Source organism: Lotus japonicus, chromosome 5 (assembly GCF_012489685.1).
Source record: "Lotus japonicus ecotype B-129 chromosome 5, LjGifu_v1.2".
Classification (NCBI taxonomy): domain Eukaryota; kingdom Viridiplantae; phylum Streptophyta; class Magnoliopsida; order Fabales; family Fabaceae; genus Lotus; species Lotus japonicus.
In genome coordinates this window covers 67,336,795-67,357,363 of record NC_080045.1, presented here as the reverse complement: position 1 = coordinate 67,357,363, position 20,569 = coordinate 67,336,795, and the positions used below count along the sequence as shown (strand labels likewise).

The 20,569-nt window shown below is 38.5% G+C and overlaps 2 protein-coding genes across 2 annotated transcripts; one reads left to right on the top strand and one right to left on the bottom strand.

Moving 5' to 3' along the window:
- The first annotated feature begins 9,144 nt into the window (after positions 1-9,144).
- On the top strand, positions 9,145-10,427 carry LOC130718204 (probable membrane-associated kinase regulator 4). The gene has a single exon (XM_057568721.1). The coding sequence runs from the start codon at positions 9,254-9,256 to the stop codon at positions 10,322-10,324; it is 1,071 nt and encodes a 356-aa protein (XP_057424704.1). The 5' UTR covers positions 9,145-9,253; the 3' UTR covers positions 10,325-10,427.
- Positions 10,428-15,926: 5,499 nt separating this feature from the next.
- On the bottom strand, positions 15,927-19,662 carry LOC130721457 (ankyrin repeat-containing protein ITN1). Its single transcript, XM_057572251.1, has 4 exons — positions 19,460-19,662; positions 18,854-19,375; positions 17,907-18,316; positions 15,927-17,037 (listed from the first exon to the last, which is right to left on the bottom strand). The coding sequence occupies exons 1-4, from the start codon at positions 19,482-19,484 to the stop codon at positions 16,204-16,206; spliced, it is 1,791 nt and encodes a 596-aa protein (XP_057428234.1). The 5' UTR covers positions 19,485-19,662; the 3' UTR covers positions 15,927-16,203.
- Between the last annotated feature and the right edge of the window lie 907 nt (positions 19,663-20,569).

Sequence of the window (20,569 nt, the reverse complement as noted above, 5' to 3'; positions counted from 1 at the left end):
TGGTTTCCATATGCCAAGGTGCCCCCGTGAGCTCTCATATCAAAATTTGAGAATTTTTTTCCTTATGCTGGATTTTCAAGGCTAACCAATGCGAATTTGGGTGGAAAATGAGTTTTCAAGGGTAAATCTCAAGTTGGAAGGGACCCTTGGTTTGCCAGGACTTGCCTCGTTGCACAAATGGTTTCTCTATGCCTAGGTGCCCCCGTCAGCTCCAATGTCAAAATTTGAGAATTCTTTCCCCGTTGATGGATTTCCCAAGGCTAACCTATGCAAATTTAGGTGGAAAATGAGTTTTAAAGGGAAAATCTCAAGTTTGAAGGAAACTTGGTTTTCCATGGCATGCCTCGTTGCCCAAATTGTTTCCCTATGCCCAGGTGCCCCGTGAGTTCCGATATCAAAATTTGAGAATTATTTTCCTGATGATGGATTATCCAAGGCGAACCTATGCGAATTTGGATCAAAAATGAGTTTTTAAGTGAAAATCTTAAGTTGGAAGGGCCTATTTGTTTTCCATGGCTTGCCTCGTTACCCAAATAGTTTCCCTGTGCCAAGTTGCCCCCGTGAGCTTCTATATCAAAATTTAAGAATTATTTTCCTGATGATGGATTTTCTAAGGCTAACTTATGCGAATTTGTGTAAAAAATGAGTTTTCAATGAAATATCTCAAGTTGGAAGGGACATTTGGTTTTCCATGGCATACCTCGTTGCCCAAATGGTTTCCCTATGCCAAAGTGCCCCCGTGAGTTCTCATGTCAAAATTTGAGAATTCTTTCACCGAGGATGGATTTCCTAAGGCTAACCTATCCAAATTTGGGTGGAAAATTAATTTTCAACGGAAAATATATAGTTGGAAGGGACACTTGGTTTGCCATGGATTACCTCATTGCCCAAATGGTTTCCCTATGCCAAAGTGCCCCCGTGAGCTCCTATGTAAAAATTTGAGAATTCTTGCCCCGATGATAGATTTCTCAAGACTAACCTATGTGAATTTGGTTGGAAAATGAGTTTTCAAGGGAAAATCTCAAGTTGGAAGGGAGACTTGGTTTTCCATGGCATACCTCTTTGCCCAAATAGTTTCCCTATGCTAATTCGCCCCCCGTGAGTTCCCATGTCAAAATTTGTGAATTCTTGCACCGTGTAAGGATTTCCCAAGGGTAACCTATGCAAATTTGGGTGGAAAATGAGTTTTCAAGGGAATATCTCAAGTTGAAAGGGAGATTTGGTTTGCCATGGCATACCTCATTGCCCAAATGGTTCTCTATACCAAGGTGCCCCGGTGAGCGTCAATGTCAAAATCTGAGAAAACTTGCACCGATAATGAATTTCCCTAGGCTAACCTATGCAAATTTAGGTGGAAAATGAGTTTTCAAGGGAAAATCTAAAGTTGGAAGGGAAACTTGGTTTTCCATGACAATCCTCGTTGCCCAAATGGTTTCCTTTTTCCTAGGTGCCCCCGTGAGCTCCCATATCAAAATCCATGGCATGCCTCGTTGCCCAAATGGTTTCCAAATGCCAAGGTGACCACGTGAGCTTTCATATCAAAATTTGTGAATTATTTTCCCAATGCTTGATTTTCCAAGGCTAACCAATGCGACTTTAGGTGGAAAATGAGTTTTTAAGGGAAAATCTAAAGTTGGAAGGGACTCTTGGTTTGCCATGCATTGCCTCGTTGCCCAAATGGTTTCTCTATGCCAGTGTGCCCCTATGAGCTCCACTGTCAAAATTTGAGAATTCTGGCCCCGATGATGGATTTCCCAAGGCTAACCTATGCAAATTTAGGTGGAAAATGAGTTTTCCAAATGGCTTCCATATGCCAAGGTGCCCCCGTGAGCTCTCATATCAAAATTTGAGAATTATTTTCCTTATACTGAATTTTCCAAAGCTAACCTATGCAAAATTAGGTGTTAAATGAGTTTTCAAGGAAAAATCTTGAGTTGGAAGGAAAGTTGATTTTCCATGGCATACCTCTTTGCCCAAATGGTTTCCCTATGCCAAGGTGCCCCCGTGTGTTCCAATGTCAAAATTTGAGAATTCCTGCTCCGAGGATGGATTTCCCAAGGCTAACCTTTGTAAATTTTGGAACAAAATGAGTTCGCAAGGGAAAATCTCAGGTTGGAAGGGACTCTTGGTTTGCCATGGCTTGCCTCGTTTCCCAAGTGGTTTCTCTATGCCAAGGTGCCCCTGTGAGCTCCTCTGTCAAAATTTGAGAATTCTGGCCCCGATGATGGATTTCCCAAGGCTAACCTATGCAAATTTAGGTGGAAAATGAGTTTTCAAGGGAAAATCTCAAGTTGGATGGGACTCTTGGTTTGTCATAGCTTGCCTCGTTGCCCAAATGGTTTCTCTATGCCAATGTGCCCCTGTGAGCTCCACGGTCAAAATTTCAGAATTCTGGCCCTGATGATGGATTTCTCAAGGCTAACCTATGCAAATTTAGGTGGAAAATGAGTTTTCAAGGGAAAATATCTAGTTGGAAGGGAAACTTGGGTTGCCATGGCATGCCTCGTTGCTCAAATGGTTTCTATATGCAAAGGTGCCACCGTGAGCTCTCATATCAAAATTTGAGAATTATTTTCCTAATGTTGGATTTTCCAAGGCTAACCAATGTGAATTTGGGTGGAAATTGAGTTTTCAAGAGAAAATCTCAAGTTGGAAGGGAAACTTTGTTTGCCATGGCATGCCTCGTTGCCCAAATGATTTCCCTATGCCAAGGTGCCACCGTGAGTTCCAATGTCAAAATTTGTGAATTCTTGCACCGATGATGGATTTCCCAAAAATAACCTATGTGAATTTGGGTGGAAAATGAGTTTTCAAGGTAAGATCTCAAGTTGGAAAGGACTCTTGGTTTGTCATGGCTTGCCTCGTTGCCCAAATGGTTTCTCTACGCCAATGTGCCCCTGTGAGCTCCACTGTCAAAATTTGAGAATTAAAGCCCGATGATGGATTTCCCAAGGCTAACCTGTGCAAATTTAAGCGGAAAATGAGTTTTCAAGGGAAAATCTCTAGTTGGAACGGACTATTGGTTTTCCAAGGCTTGCCTCGTTGCCCAAAGAGTTTCTCTATGCAAAGGTGCCCCCGTAAGTTCCAATGTCAAAATTTGAGAATTCTTGCCCCGATAATGGATTTCCCAAGACTATAACCTATGTGAATTTGGGAGGAAAATGAGTTTTTAAGGGAAAATATCTGGTTGGAAGGGAAACTTGGTTTGACATGGCATGCCTCGTTGCCCAAATGGTTTTCCTATTCCAAGGTGCCCCTCCCCCTTCTGCTTCCATATCAAAATTTGAGAATTATTTTCCTGATGATGGATTTTCTATGGCTAACCTATGCGAATTTGTGTGGAAAATGAGTTTTCAATGGAAAATCTCAAGTTGGAAGGGAAATTTGGTTTGTCATGGCATACCTCGTTGCCCAAATGGTTTCCATATGCCAAAGTGCCCTCGTGAGCTCCCATGTCAAAATTTGAGAATTCTTGCCCTGATGATGGATTTCTCAAGGCTAACCTATGTTAATTTGGTTGGAAAATGAGTTTTCAAGGGAAAATCTAAAGTTGGAAGAGGACTTGGTTTTCCATGGCTTGCCTCGTTGCCCACATGGTTTCTCTATGCCAAGGTGCCCCTGTGAGCTCCAATGTCAAAATTTGAGAATTCTGGCCTCGATGATGGATTTCCCAAGGCTACACCTATGTGAATTTTGGTGGAAAATGAGTTTTCAAGGGAAAATCTCAAGTTGGAAGGGAGATTTGGTTTGCCATGGCATACCTTGTTGCCCAAATGGTTTCCTTATGCCAAGGTGCCCCCGTGAGCTCTCATGTCAAAATTTGAGAATTCTTATCCCGATGATGGATTTCCCAAGGCTAACCTATGCAAATTTTGTTAGAAAATGAGTTTTCAAGGGAAAATCTCAAGTTGGAAGGGAAACTTTGGTTGCCATGGCATGCCTCGTGGCCCAAATGGTTTCCCCATTCCAAAGTGCCCCCGTGAGCTCCAATATCAAAATTTGAGAATTCTTTTCCTGATGATGGATTTCCCAAGACTAACCTATGCAAATTTGGTTGGAAAATGAGATTTTAAGGGAAAATCACAAGTTCGATGAGACTCTTGGTTTGCCATAACCTGCCTCATTTCCCAAATGGTTTCCATATGCCAAGCTGCCCCCGTGAGTTCCAATGTTAAAATTTGAGAATTCTTGCACCGATGATGGATCTCTCAAGGCTAACCCATGCAAATTTGGGTGGAAAATGAGTTTTGAACGGAAAATATCTAATTGGAAGGGAAACTTGGTTTGACATGGCATGCCTCGCTGCCCAAATAGTTTTCCTGTGCCAAGGTTCCCCCGTGAGCTTCCATAATAAAACTTGAGAATTATTTTCCTGATGATGGATTTCCCAAGGCTAACCTATGCGAATTTGGTTGGAAAATGAGTTTTTAAGGGAAAATCTCAAGTTCGAAGGGACTCTTGGTTTGCCATGGCTTGCCTCGGTTCCCAAATGGCTTCGCTGTGCCAAGGTTCCCCGTGAGCTTCCATATGAAAATTTGAGAATTATTTTCCTGATGATGGATTTTTCAAGGCTAACTTACGCAAATTTGGGTGAAAAATTAGTTTTCATGGGAAAATCTCAAGTTGGAAGAGACTCTTGGTTTTCCATGGCTTGCCTCGTTGCTCAATGTCAAAATTTGAGAATTCTTGTCCTGATGATGGATTTCTCAAGGCTAACCTATGCAAATTTAGGTGGAAAATGAGTTTTCAAGGGAAAATCTCAAGTTGGAAGGGAAACTTTGATTTTCATGGCATGCCTCGTTGCCCAAATGGTTTTTCTATGCCAAGGTGCCCCGTGAGCTCTCAAATCAAAGTTTGAGAATTATTTTCCTGATGATGGCTTTCTCAATTCTAACCTATGCGAATTTGGGTGGAAAATGAGTTTTCAAGGGAAAATCTCAAGTTGGAATGGACTCTTGGTTTTCCAAGGCTTGCCTCGTTGCCCAAATGGTTCCTCAATGCCAAGGTGCCCCCGTGAGTTCCATTGTCAAAATTTGAGAATTTTTGCCCCGATAATGGATTTCCCAAGACTATAACCTATGTGAATTTTTTAAGGGAAAATATCAAGTTGGAAGGGAGATTTGGTTTGACATGGCATGCCTCGTTGCCCAAATGGTTTCCTTATTCCAAGGTACCCCCGTGTGCTCTCATATCAAACTTTTAGAATTATTTTCCTGATGATGTATTTTCTAAGGCTCACCTATGCGAATTTGTGTGAAAAATGAGTTTTCAAGGGAAAATCTCAAGTTGGAAGGGACATTTGGTTTGTCATTGCATACTTCGTTGCCCAAACGGTTTCCCTATGCCAAAGTTCCCTTGTGAGCTCACATGTCAAAATTTGAGAATTCTTGCTCCGATGATGGATATCTCAAGGAGTTATGTGAATTTGGTTGGAAAATGAGTTTTAAGGGAAATTCTCAAGTTGGAAGGGAGACTTGGTTTGACATGACATACCTCTTTGCCCAAATAGTTTCCCTATGCCAAGGTGCCCCCGTGAGTTATCATGTCAAAATTTGAGAATTCTTGTACCGTGGATGGATTTCCCATGGGTAACCTATGCAAATTTGGGTGGAAAATGAGTTTTCAAGGTAATATCTCAAGTTCGAAGGGACTCTTTGTTTTCTATGGCATATCTCGTTGCCCAAATGATTTCCCTATGCCAAGATGCCCCCATGAGCTCTTATTTCGAAATTTGAGAATTATTTTCCTGATGATGGATTTCACAAGGCTAACTTATGCGAATTTGGGTGAAAAATGAGTTTTTAAAGGGAAAATATGGGAGACTTGGTTTGCCATGACATGCCTCTTTGCCGAAATGGTTTCCCTAGGCCAAGGTGCCCCCGTGAGTTCCAATGTCAAAATTTGAGAATTGTTGCCCCGATGATGGATTTTCCAAGGCTAACCTATGTGAATTTAGGTGGAAAATTAGTTTTCAAGGGAAAATCTCAAGTTGGAAGGGAAACTTGGTTTGCCATGGCATGCCTCGTTGCCCAAATGGTTTTCCTATGCCAAGGTTCCCCCGTGAGTTCCAATGTCAAAATTTGAGAATTCTTGCAAAGATGATGGATTTCCCAAGACTATACCTATGTGAATTTGGGTGGAAAATGAGTTTTCAAGGTAAAATATCTAGTTGGAAGGGAAACTTGTTTTTTCATGGCATGCCTCGTTGCCCAAATGGTTTCCCTATACCAAGGTGCCCCCGTGAGTTCCAATGTCAAAATTTGAGAATTCCTGCACCGTGGATGGTTTCCCTATACCAAGGTGCCCCCGTGAGCTCTCATATCGAAATTTGAGAATTATTTTCCTGATGATGGATTTCCCAAGGCTAACTTATGCGAATTTGGGTGAAAAATGAGATATCAAAGGAAAATATTAAGTTGGAAGGGAGACTTGGTTTGCCATGGCATACCTCTTTGCCCAAATGGTTTCCTTATGCCAAGGTGCCGCCGTGAGCTCTAATGTCAAAATTTAAGAATTTTTGCCCCGATGATGGATTTTCCAAGGATAACCTATGTGAATTTAGGTGGGAAATGAGTTTTCAAGGGAAAATCTCAAGTTGGAAGGGAAACTTGGTTTGCCATGGCATGCCTCGTTACCCAAATGGTTTCCCTATACCAAGGTGTCCCCGTGAGTTCCAATGTCAAAATTTGAGAATTCCTGCACCGTGGATGGATTTTCTAAGGCTATCCTATGCGAATTTGTGTGAAAAATTAGTTTTAAAGGGAAAATCTCAAATTGGAAGGGACTCTTGGTTTGTCATGGCATGCCTCGTTGCCCAAATAGTTTCCCTATGCCAAGGTGTCCCGTGAGCTCCCATGTCAAAATTTGAGAATTCTTGCCCTGATGATGGATTTCTCAAGGCTAACCTATGTTAATTTGGTTGGAAAATGAGTTTTCAAGGGAAAATCTCAAGTTGGAAGGGAGATTTGGTTTGACATGGCATGTCTCGTTGCCCAAATGGTTTCCATGTGCCAAGGTGCCCCCGTGAGCTTCCATATCAAAATTTGAGAATTATTTTCCTAATGATGGATTTCCCAAGGCTAACCTATGCGAATTTGGGTGAAAAATGAGTTTTCAAGGGAAAATCTCTAGTTGGAAGAGACTCTTGGTTTTCCATGGCTTGCCTCGTTGCCCAAATGGTTTCTCTATGCCAGGTGCCCCCGTGAGCTCCAATGTCAAAATTTGAGAATTCTTGCCCCGATAATGGATTTCCCAAGACTATAACCTATGTGAATTTGGGTGGAAAATGAGTTTTCATGGGAAAATCTCAAGTTGGAATGGAGATTTGGTTTATCATGGCATATCTCGTTGCCCAAATGGTTTCCCTATGCCAAGGTGCCCCCGTGAGCTCCCATGTCAAAATTTGAGAATTCTTGCCTCGATGATGGATTTCTCAAGGCTAACCTATGTGAATTTGGGTGGAAAATGAGTTTTCAATGGAAAATCTCAAGTTGGAAGGGAGATTTGGTTTGTCATGGCATACCTCGTTGCCCAAATGGTTTCCCTATGCCAAGGTGCCCCCGTGAGTTCCTATGTCAAAATTTGAGAATTCTTGCACTGAGGATGGATTTCTCAAGGCTAACATATGCAATTTTGGGTGGAAAATGAGTTTTTAAAGGAAAATATCAAGTTGGAAGGGACTCTTGGTTTGTCATGGCTTGCCTCGTTGCCCAAATGGTTTCTCTATGCCAAGGTTCCCCCGTGAGTTCCAATGTCAAAATTTGAGAATTCTTTCCCCGATGATGTATTTCCAAGGCTAACCTTTGCAAATTTAGGTGGAAACTGAGTTTTCAAGGGTAAATCTCAAGTTGGAAGGGAAACTTAGGTTGTCATGGCATGCCTTGTTGCCCAAATGGTTTCAATATGCCAAGGTGCCCTCGTGAGCTCCCATATCAAAATTTGAGAATTATTTTCCTAATGATGGATTTCCTAAGGCTAACCTATGCGAATTTGTGTGAAAAATTAGTTTTAAAGGGAGAATCTCAAGTTGGAAGGGACTCTTGGTTTGCCATGACATGCCTCGTTGCCCAAATAGTTTCCCTATGTCAAGGTGCCCCGTGAGTTCTCATGTCCAAATTTGAGAATTCTTGCACCGAGAATGGATTTCCCAAGGCTAACCTATGCAAATTTGGGTGGAAAATGAGTTTTCAAGGGAAAATATCTAGTTGGAAGGGAAACTTGGTTTGACATGGCATGCCTCGTTGCCCAAATGTTTTTCATCCTCGGTGCAAGAATTCTCAACACTCGTTATACACGACAAAAACTTTGGTTACTACCAGGAGATTCCTCTATGCCTTCTTTTAGTTCAGCCACCTGTTTCTGAACAACTCCAAGGTTGAATATAAATATCATTTAGATCCCAAAAACCATCCTCGTTCTGCTTAAAATAACACATACAGAATATTGTACATCACATTCTTAAATGAAAGTTCTTAAGTAAGATGTTTCCCTTTTTATACGGTATGACCACCCAATGAGTTCTTCTATGCATTCGCCGATTAGCATGTTTGGATCAGCTTCTCTTCCATTAGAGTAAATTCTGAAATCTAGATGCTACTAACATAAGCTTTTCCTAGAATTGATTATGCCTTCAGAATTAATTGTAGAAAACTTTTAAAACATGCATAATATCTTTGTTAGAATTTTGAAAGAAATCAAATCAATGGCTATTTTCATAATGTCATATCATAATTCTAGCCTTCCATATTTAATATTGCAAGGCTTTGTCATGCCAACTACACTATAGCTATTAAGTAATATGACTTCCTGAGCCAGAGTGAGACAGACACAATGCAGTTTTTTGTCAATTTCTCTGCATCACTAGTTCCTTAAAGAAAGTACAAAATGGAAACCTTGTTAGTATCCATTAGGAAAAGTAATAATTAATAAACAATTGGCAATGTCAATGAGAAACAAACTACCAAATTTCAGTTCAGTGGGTCAGTACTGACCCCATAAGAAAATTAATCAGGTTTTAATTATGCATTTGGGTGCTTGCAGACAAACTCCTTCAATAATGACTAGACAATAAATAAATAAACATGAAATCATAATACCACTAATTCCAGTAATGTGCTTTTTGAATTTGGCTTTCTCTGCACTTTTAAAAGAAGTAACACTCTTCACTTCTCTATATTAAAAGCTTCGCTACCATCATTTGCTATCCAACATAGGAAGAAGCCTAATATCTGAGTGGTGTACCTGAAAGAGTGAAATGGCTGCAACACTTCTAACATGTGACGTTGCAGATGATGATTACATTGACATGGAAGTGAGCTCATTCTCCAACTTGTGTCATTCTGTAACCTCTCATCATCTACAACATGGAGAATTTGAGTTCCACATGTCCTCCATTGTTCCAGAAAAAGAAGCAATAACTTCCCCAGCTGACGAGCTTTTCTACAAAGGAAAGCTCCTCCCTCTTCACCTTCCCCCAAGGCTACAAATGGTTGAAAAACTCCTTCAAAACTCAAACTCTCCTTTTGAAGAGGAGAAAAATGTTTTTGAAGAGTACTATAGCACCCCATTAGCCACTACTACCTACACAACACCAACCACAGGAACCCCATTTGAATCCTGCAATATCTCCCCATCAGATTCTTGCCAAGTTAGCAGAGAACTAAAGCCAGAAGAGTATTATAGCCTTGATTACCTAGAAGATACAACAAGTGGATTTGTTGTTGAAAACCAGAAGAAGTCATGGACCAAGAAACTGAAGCAGTCTTCACTCGGTTCAAAGTTGAAGGCTTCAAGGGCTTATCTCAAGTCTTGGTTTGGAAAATCTGGTTGCTCATATGAAACCTATGCAACCTCAACAAAAGTTGCTGATGAAGGTTCAGTTTCAAAGGCCAGGGAAATTTTAAATAAGCAAGCACAAGTGGTGAAGAAAAACCCATATGGTCAAATTCAAAGGCAAAGATACCAGCCCTCCAATTCTAACATGAGAAGCTACAAAGAAAAGACCAGTGAAGATAGAAGTAACCATCATAGAAGGTCTTTCTCAGTTGGCATCAAATTGCTTTCAGGAAACAAGTCATCATCATCACCTTCTTCCCTGTTAGGTTCATCATCATTTTCACTTTCAAACAAATCATATGGATGTCAAAGTCTCAAAAGGTGCAGCAGTGTAAATTCAGAGATAGAAAATTCAATCCAGGGAGCAATTGCACACTGCAAGAAGTCCCAGCAGAAGAAGAATGCAAGTGAAGTAGGACTCTACTCATTGCCTGAATCCAGGAACTCAGTTTGTGAGGATCAAGAAAGAGTAGTGCTTTGTAGGGGTTGATAGCTAGGGAATTAAAAAGTAGCTTTATAACATATTTGGATCAACTTCTTTTTCCTCAGAATCAATTCTAGCACGCAGAAGCTACTCAAAGAAGCTTCTCTCCAGAATTGAACAGCTTCTTTACTTATGTTGTCATGTTCATACATTGTCTTTTCAATTCAAAATAGACACTGGTGAAAGATAGCTCTAATGATCTTGTACAAACATTCAGGGTTGTGGTGGAAGTTTGTCTGCATAAAGACATAGCTTTTGGTACTTCACCAAATTATGATGAGGATTCTTCGGAAAACCTTTTTACCCATATCACCTGAATCATTTTGTAACAACAAGTGCACTCTATTAACTTAACAACGATTCAGTTTTTTTCCTGCTTTTACAATCAGTTACTGTATTATGATAGTCATAATTATATATCAAGCATTTCCCTATAGATTTCAAATATAAGGAAAAGGAACAAGGAAGAGATTGAGAAAAGAATACATTATGTATAACTACTATGAAATTCTCACTGCTTCTAAATGTTGTCAACTCTATCTGGGAAGGGGAACGGATCAGTATTGAGGTTCCATTAGCAGCAACTAGCAAGCACTAGAAACTGAATCTAAAAAGTATTAATTTGATTCTATTTGGTATTATTCGTTTATCAATCGTGCAAAAGAAATTATCCTTAAGAACCTACTGAGTGAAAGAGTAATGTGTACATCAGAACTCAATTGACGAAGTGGAAATCATAATATCTACAACTATTTAATTGAGAAAGAAATGTAAAAATTGCATTTGACTCCTCTATGGTGAGAGATGCACTTTAGAGGATAACTATCAGTTTACATTATGATAGAATACATGCACATGTAAAACATAGTATGGAGTTATTAAAATATCAATCGTTGATTTTACCATCAGTGATTATAATCCTGCAGTTTATCATCCAATGTCCACCCCTCACAGTATCCAAATCAGAGAAAATTAGTGACAATGGGGAACGTTCATCTTTCAAAAAGCCATGTACTAGTACTAATGCATTCTCAGACTCAATGCCAAGGAATGCTAATTTCAGTTGTGTTCAGATGGTGGCAAGCAAGAAATAAAGAACCAATCTATAATTTGAGCTTTGGGTTCCACTGCTAATTATAATTCCTTACCTGTCAAGTCTGATAATCTACTTTGCCATTAGTTTTATGAGCCACAATCATTTGTTTAATACATAAGATATATGTAATTGCTGTATACCAATTTCTTGGATAAATAGATGTCGTTTAAAGTACATGTTTGTTAGGTCCATGATAATCATCAATGATCAAGAGGAACAATGATCATCACTGTGGAAGCCCACCTGTCTTCCTCCCCTAGCAACTATAAGACATTATTTGCCTTTAATCATCTGTGAAGAATTTTTTTGGATTATTAAAGTAAGCATCTATAAGAGAGAGGGGGAAGAGAAGAGTCAGGTTAGGAGGAAGATAATTTGAGTTCTGTGCATGTTTTTAAACTCTTCAAAAACTATGGTGAAGTCAAAATCATGGTGGACTAAAACAAAAAGTTAAGGAACTTGCTTTTGTCCATCATGATTTTAGCTGTTTTTCAAACGAGTTTCCAAACATGTACATAATAAACAAGTTTTACATGGACGTCAAAGGGTCAACGCTGCACAAGCCTCTAAGATGTGGTGTCACGTTCTCTATGATAGGCTACTTTAATCCATTGATGCAGGTTGCTCTGCTTTTCAAGCTCCCTTAATTTTGACACGAAGCCACAATTAACATATACTTACAAAATTAAATGAACGTAAGATGATGATGTAATGTTAATTAGAGAATCACTATATTGAATTCAAGTAACTTTCACACCCAAAAGAAAATGATAAAAATAATCAATCACACGCTTGAAATATAAAGAAATTCTTCAGTGCAGACAAAGAGACAAACAGCTTTTCAGGTGGTTCTATTTTGATTTGTTTTAATTATCTTGAGGGTATACTAATCCGTAAACTAAGTGAAAATGTTGGCAAATGTTCGACAACTTTGGAGCTAAGGAAAGCAAAAGAAAAATCGTGAAATACATTTGACATAATACTAATACCTTCTCCGAATGGTAAAATCCGAAGAAGCATAATTGCTTTGAGTTTAAATTTAACATCTTCTCCCTTGCATGAGAACTGTGAGTCAGTGGCTATACGTAAAGATCCACTTTTAAGTCAACATATTATTACATATTCACAAATATTGAGGATTTTAAATGTTGCAACAATAACCGCCGGTAATGTGTAGATTCACATCAAGGAGTTTATTGTGACAAATCAGCTATAATTTCCTCCACAAGAAGTATTCTTCATAATTCTCTTCTGCTTTCATTTGTATTTTATTTTACAAATAGGTTTTGGTGTTGTTATTGTTATTGAAATCCATGCCCCTAAAATAAAAAAATAAAAATTCTCCAGCCTGTAATGAACAAAAAGAAAAACCTCAAGCCTGTAGCCTTTTGGCAAATTTGACATAAAATTGAATTTTTGGACAAATGGACCGGCCTATATTTTAATGAGATTACACAACTCCTCAAGTCTTAAACCTCTCAATAAACTGAGTTTGAAGTTTTCAAGGAGACTAAACAGCTTCTTTCCGACCGGAAAAAAAAAAAGAGCATGCAACTTCCCAAGGACCGAAAGTTTGCTCCAAGTCTAGAGCCTTTAAGCGAACTAGTCTTGAAGTTTATTACCTGCACCAAGTATGAATTACAATTTTCATCTAACGATGGAGATTAACATGGAAACTAGACTTAGACCCGCGCGTTGCGCGGCAAGAAAAATTGAGTAAAGAATGAAATGATGAGTAGAAGTTGAGTCCAAATGTATTTGATATATCAGGGGATTTGGACTATATAAAAAGAATAAGATAAATTTTGGTGCTGCAACAAAAAATAAAATATTATTCATGAATTTCTTCCTACCTACAAAGAATGCCCTCTTTGACTCTGTCCTTTTTGTTTGTCTCTCTATATCTGGCACTAATGGAAATCATATCTAATAAAGTAATGATACAACTTGGATACACAACACTTCTAAGGCACTGCTTGCAGTTGTCCTTGGAGAGGTTTGGGTGCACTGAGCAAGGCCTAGGAAGAATTTGTCCTCAGAAAAAATAATTTTGTTGGCTACAAATATATCAGAAAATAATCTTTGTGCTTTAACGTTTCAAAACACTAAGAAGTGATATATAAAACAATATGTTTCAGGGTAAAATGTGATGGTCACTTGCCCATATTACAAAATAGTATCACATGCTCAAATATATTCAACAATTAATTATTATCAAAATTGTCTACCAGTGCTTTAAGTTGTATTACAGAATGGTGGCACAAGTCTACTCACAAACCTAATCTATTGTAGTAGTTACAGGTATTATCAATTGGCAGCAGCAACACACAAATGAGAACCAACAAAGTAGAGATAACAAAAAATAAGAAATGAACTTATTGTTTTTTGTCAAATCTGATTTCAGGAAAGGAAGTACCTAATATTTCAGGAAAATGGGAGCCACCTACACAAAAAATTCAAATCCATGTTAATTAGCTAGTCATCTAAACTTGCTATTACAGCAAAAAAATTGCTAAATGATATTTATCTTCATGCATGATCTGTTTTTTAGAAACATGTATCTTCATTTTCAATCCTGGGAAAGAAAAGTAGGTTGCCATAAAAGAACTATACATGTATGGTGAAATCAATTATCTAACAACTCCTGGGAACAAAATAAGAAATAGAGCAAAACTGATAAATACCAGTACTAATATAATAGAGGCCACGTCTACGGAATTGCTGAAAAATTGAACCAAATCATTACGAAAATCAATAGTCATATAAACGCAGTAATCAATTGAGCTTGGGGAGGGATGAGTTCACGTCTCGACCAAATTGAGCCTGCCTGGTGTGGTGAGGCATGTAGCTGGCGGTGGGGAAACACGAGAGAGAGAGAGAGAGATTGATAATGGAAAACTCGCAGCTGTGGTCAAAGCTTAGGCGCCGCTTGCCATGGTGAGAATTGGGGAACGGTTTTGATTTCAGTGATATCATATCATTAGGCGTCGTCCAAGGGTTTAGAAGGTTTTGTTAATGGATTTGTAGAGGTTGAATCTTTGAGAAGAATACAACATGACACGTAAGTGAAAATGCTGAGCTGGATAGTGTTGCTAGTAGTATAAAATATGAGGTGTCGCCGTTATATTCCGCGCTTCTGAATCTATATATTATAAATAGATAGATAGATAGATAGATAGATAGATAGATAGATAGATAGATAGATAGATAGATAGATGGGGATCACGGTTAAAATCCCCAACATGAGTTTAGGGATGGGGATAGAGATCATACTCTTTACCTAGGTTCTCACTAACTATAATGTTGCAATTGATATAGAAGTATAAGTAGCTAATAAAAAATAGTAAATGCCCTAAATTGTAAAGAGAATAAATAAGAAATTTAGAAAATAAATATCTTGATTATTCAAAGATAAATCATAGCCTCTTTATTACAAGTTACTTTTATATTTTAGATTGTTTATTTAGAAAACTTCACATATTGTTTGAACCTGTCCGTTGCTTTCTCCCTCCCTCAAGGCTGAAATTATAGAAGACTACAAATGGCTGTTGAATGTTAGACTCATACACGAGTGCCTCCTTTCTCTTCCAAGTTTGCCTTCTTATTATTACATGCTATATGTTTCTTAATATCAATTATTTTATTATTATATGTAAGAATTTTTTTTTCTTTAACATGTCAACCTAATAAGATTTATAAATATATAATCTACAAAACACCAATCACAAGTTATAACTTTTGATACATTGTGCAGCAGAAAGCAAGCAAAATATCCAAATATTATTATCAGTAGTAGTTATTGTTGTATTATTCTTGTTGTTTTGTTCTTATCTTATGCTCTAGTGTCAATATAAGATAGAACCAACTTGTCATGTTACAACCATTCAATTGGCCACATGTGACGACAATTCTTCATTATTTTATATATATCAAATTCAAACATTCCAACCAAATAAAAAGCATTGATATAACCATTTAAAATAATTCAGATTCGGTAGCACAATTTTGAAGAGTTGAAGGTCAATACTAGAGCCAAAATAAAATACTAAAATTTTAATTATAGCCTGAACAGCATAATGCGGACCTTCTTTTTATCCAATGCAATGGAAACGATCTTTCGAATCTTTCGAATCGGGAACATTCACATATGGCAAAACTATCTTCCCAACAAATATTTTTTCCATATTCGAGATGAGACTCGAACTCAAAACATGTACCACTTAAAGAGAATGAAACATATACCACTTAAACTAACCACTCATTAGGTTCAAAAAAAAAAAACTACTCATTGGTCAAACCTTAGTTTTTAAGTCATGAGTTTATCAACAATTATTATAAATTTTAATTAACCCCCTATTATAAGTTTATAACTACTACTTCATTCTCTGTCACATTATCAAGCATCCAGGAGTATGTTGTGTTAAGCCCCCCAAGAAATATCTAGTAACAAAAAATCAGTAAGCAAACAGGGGTAGCAGACATATTTTGATGATATATCAACACAAGTGCGAATTAAAGCAATGTTTGATTTATTCTTCTCGCAAATTTACTACCTGTTGTTAAGATACATGTGCATACTTAGGCCCTGCAAGACACCAGTTAGCAGCTACAATGATGATCAAGGCTTCATTTGAATAAACACTCTGTACAGCGTACAAACTATGTTGCAATGGAGTTTCTTAGTTAACTCTTTAGAGAGCTAATGTGAACAGAAACTCTTAAGGTACCTGACCTTTTTTTCACCATAATTTGGTCTCATGATCCCTCAAAAGGTTGCAATTTTTCAAAATCAAAGCGCGTAAATTGGATCAACCTCGGAGTTAGAGAACTCCGAATGATGCCATGAGTTGGATCCACTCCTCCTGGCCTGCTGCTTCTCCTTCTTCCTCATTGATCTGCTTCTCTTAGACCTCACTACATAGTATGTCATGGTGCCAATAACTCCTGATATGATCACACCTCCAACTACTGTAACCAGAATTGCAGCCCACTCATTCTTCCGACCTACAACTATGTATGAAGCCGCGATAAACGCCACTGAGGTGCATACAGAAGCCAACCACATAAGCTTGTTAATCACCTCCACCACCCTTTTCTCTGCTTTAGTTTCACCTCTGACCAGGGTAATTTGAACAACCACAACAGCCAAAGATGTAAAAAGCGCAATAGCATTGAAGATGAAGAAGATTTTAAAAGCAGAATAGGCCGCTACCACTCCTGAGCCATCATCGTTATCCCCACCAGGCACGGTGAATATAGCAGCAAAGGCAACTGTAGCAAACAACACAGCCACCACTGTCACGGAGTTTGTGGCGTTATTGATTCCTTCCCTGTGGAGTTTCCTTAGCTCTTTGGAAATATTATGAACATTTTTGTTGGTTCTCTTGGTTTGCTCCAGCTGGGTGTGAACGTCTTTCTTAATCTGAGTAACAGTTTTCCTCAGTTCATCCCTTGGTTGATTCAGCTCATTCGCTCTAAGTGCCCCATACCGAGAAAGGCAGTCCTTTATATCTGACGCCTCTTCAGAGAGGGGAAGATTTTCAGCAATGTCGAGGGCTGTTTTGTGGTCTCTGGTTAATGCATTAACATTGGTGTCTGGCAGATTTAACAACTCATTCACTATCTGTGCAAGAAATTGAGAAACTAAAAAATTAGATTTTTCATTTTAGGAACTGTAATGGGTGCTTAAAAATATCTGGAGGCTTTGCATGTATCTATGTTAATAAAAAAAATAAAGGACCTCAAACTTCTGATCAAATTTATGTTAAACCACATACTAAGGTTGCTGTTTGTTGATAAGCTAGTTTGAGAAACTAATTGAAATAAGTTCAATAGAGCTTATATAGGTATAACTGTACAAGTGTTTATTGCTAATTAGAGGAACTTATCAAAATAAGCTAAAAAGAGCTTACAGGTAGATCATACGCTTAACCAAGTGTTTATGCTATGGGAAATGCTCTATGGCTCGAGCAATTCATATTCAAACACCAAGCAAATATGGAATTCATTACATTCTCCTAAATCCCTCTTTTGTATGTTTAACTATTCCCGTAATTTACTCCTACGCTCACATCACATGTGTTCAGTTCGTATTGAGACCCTTCGAGCCAAATAGCAAAGCTCTTATGCTTTAAGATAAACCCTTGCCCAAATAAATTCTTCCACACCAGTGTTATCAAATATTGGTCATGGCGGTGCCATGGTGGAATCTCATGGCGGGTTTTTGGCTCTCCGCCATAGTCCGCCAACCGCCATTAACAACACTGTTCCAAACGCACCCCAAATCAGCAGCTTTGTTTGCATTTTTAGTAGAATATAATATAGTACCCTAGGTTCAAAACTGAAAAACTCAGGTACCCTACTACTAGGACATGGCATCTTAGTCATGAGATGAGATGAAAACCTCATTTATTCAGTATCTTAATTTGTAGTATAGTACTGTCTCATCTATATTTGCATGGTGCTTGTAACGCTTTGCAAATGTTGACATACCTCAACTCGCTTTTTCCTGGTTGCCACGTGTAATGCTGTGTTACCAAATTTGTCAGGAAGCATGACAATAGCAGCATCTGCATCAAGAAGCAATTTCACTACATCAGCACTTTGCCCTTTCACTGCCATATGCAACGCAGTTTGTCCTTTCTTGTCGGTCCTCCGAGCCAACTGTGGATCTTTACTGAGCAAGGCTCTTACAATCTCCACATGACCCTGACGAGCAGCCAAATGCAATGGACTTTTGCCATTGGATCTAGCGATTTCCAACAAGCTGCAATCCTTTGACAGCAGCTCGTTCACCACTTCCACGTGCCCTCTTGTCGCCGCTGTTATAAGCGGAGTAGCATTGGACGGACCAATAGTTTTGCTTAATCCAGGGTCATAATCTAGTAAAACCTGAACGATGGCTGCAAACGAAAATATACAATGGATTACAGTGAAGAACAAAAAACAAAGTACTCACATTAAACTACATTAAGACGCAATAAAATCACACACCAACAATTTGAAGGTCCTCATCACAAAGGATGAACCAAAAGCTATCAGAGCCAACCAGTTAAGAGTCCAAATAAGCCAGCCATTAAATTAAGAGAATACAGTAGTAAACAAAGATTGGTCTATCTCCAAATTTGGTAGGCTTTTCTCCATAACATAAAAACATATATGATTCTATTGCTTCATAACTTTCCTCTCAAGTTTTTCATTCAAAGCATAATTATTGATTTTCTTTAATTAACACCTCAAGCAACATAAGTGCTTAATTCATATAACTTACTTGATCAATGACAAATTTAGTCTCATGTGCTTAAATCAATGAAGTGAATATTAAAATGAAATTGAAATTGGCAACTAAAAGTATAAGTGAATAAGCAGTTAGCTTTTGTGAGTAGCTCCTTGTTGCCAGAATTGATTCTGAGGAAAAATAAAGGGATGGTGAGGGATACCATGGTGGCCTTGACTAGCAGCAATATGCAAAGGATCAAAGCCAGATCGGTTCTTCTTTTTAAGGTTGGAATGTTTCAACAGCTCCTTGACAACATCAAGGTGTCCCCTCTCAGCTGCAGTGAACAAAGCAGTTTCTCCAAGCTCATTCTCTTCATTCACAACACAAGCACGCACCTCAGCAATCTCCGAGTTGAGATCAACAACATCGCCGTCGCCGCCGCCGCCGCCGCCATGAGTCCCCATTATCTGAGAATCGATGTCGAGAAGGATCTGCCTGACCGCACCAACATCGCCCCTCTGCGCCGCCAGGTGCAGCTCCGTGTCGTTGTGGCGCCCTGTCACCTGCTTCACGTACTTCTTCTTCCCGGCCTGGTCGATCCGCTTCCCGGAGTTCGACAGCACCAGCGCCGGCGCCGTGGATGACGACGGAGACGGCGACGGCGAAATCTCAGAAAGTGGAGTCTGTGGTGGAGTCATAGCAGCCTTTTCCTTTTCTATGTCCCTTTGACCTAGAGCTCCTCCTACACAACAATCAGATTAAAGGGTCATCAAAAAAGTAAAACTTTATTGAAAATTTGGATGGATGAATAGAGAAAAAAAAAAACCTGGTTGGTTGAAGTTGGAAGCCATGTGAGTGATGGAGGAAACAAAGCAGAGAGGTGTGCTAAGTGTTGTTATGTGTGGAAAGCATTTAGCAGAGAGTGGAAGTGAAGGAAGAAGATTGAAGAAGATGATGATGATGATAAAACAAGAGAAGATGAGTGGAAAGGGAAGGGAAAGAGGAAAGTCATTGGAAACAGGGGATTGAAAAATGGACAAATACATTTTGGTTTTTTTTTCTTTTTTAATTATGATGAAATTTGGAAAAAAAAAAACAAAATGCATCAACAGTCTATTGCTTTTTCTTCAAAAATGTAGGACTTTATTTATGAACAAAATAATTTATGAGGTAGGTTCAAAAACAAAAGGCTTGAGGTAACTCAAACAAAACAAAAACAGCTTGAGGTAATTACTATAGTAGTCAGTAGGGAATTTGGTTACAAATAAATATTCCTCTATATATATATATGAGGTCCTGTATATATATCTTCGGGGTTTAAGCGAAAATGTTAAAGTAACTTTTTTTTAACAAAAATTTACTATTTTTCACAGCACCTCATATCTATTCATATCACCTTGTTGCTGAATATACATTTTAAAGTGCGTGATTTACAAACTTTAAAGTGTGTTTAGTTGCAGATTGTGACATATGTATGTTTGGTAAAAGTTTGCTAACAGTTTTTTTATCATTGTAGAAGCAATTACCATGAGTCAAGTTAAGTCATATATGGTCCACAAGCCTAGCAAGTTAGTCAAAGAATAGGATGTGTCGGTTTCTGTGGACTATACACAATCATTCACCACAGATAAAGTAGCTTTCTGTCAGTCTTGATCACTATTTCTAATAATTTGTTACCTTATAATAACCAATTTTGTTTGTTTGCAGGTTTTTGCATCTTGGGACGAGGTTTTGGACTGGGCTCGGAATGTCGGAAAGCAATTAGGCTTAGTTGTTGTTATTACGAGGTCTGATAATGGGAGCAGTACAAGGAAGCAATTGCTAACATTAGGATGCGAGCGAGGTGGCAGATACGTTTCGTACAAGCTGTCTTGAACTGGCAGGGCACTAGAACTAAAAAGTGTGAGTGTCATTTCAAGCTAAGAGAGAGACCAAG

Bases quoted from the DNA above. Each gene is read 5' to 3' on its own strand.
- LOC130718204 (XM_057568721.1), top strand. From the start codon at position 9,254: ATGGCTGCAACACTTCTAACATGTGACGTTGCAGATGATGATTACATT.
- LOC130721457 (XM_057572251.1), bottom strand. From the start codon at position 19,484: ATGGCTTCCAACTTCAACCAACCAG. The intron at 19,376-19,459 runs GTTTTTTTTTTT...ATTGTTGTGTAG, and splicing joins TTCCAACTTCAACCAACCAG to GAGGAGCTCTAGGTCAAAGG. The intron at 18,317-18,853 runs GTATCCCTCACC...TTTCGTTTGCAG, and splicing joins TGCTAGTCAAGGCCACCATG to CCATCGTTCAGGTTTTACTA.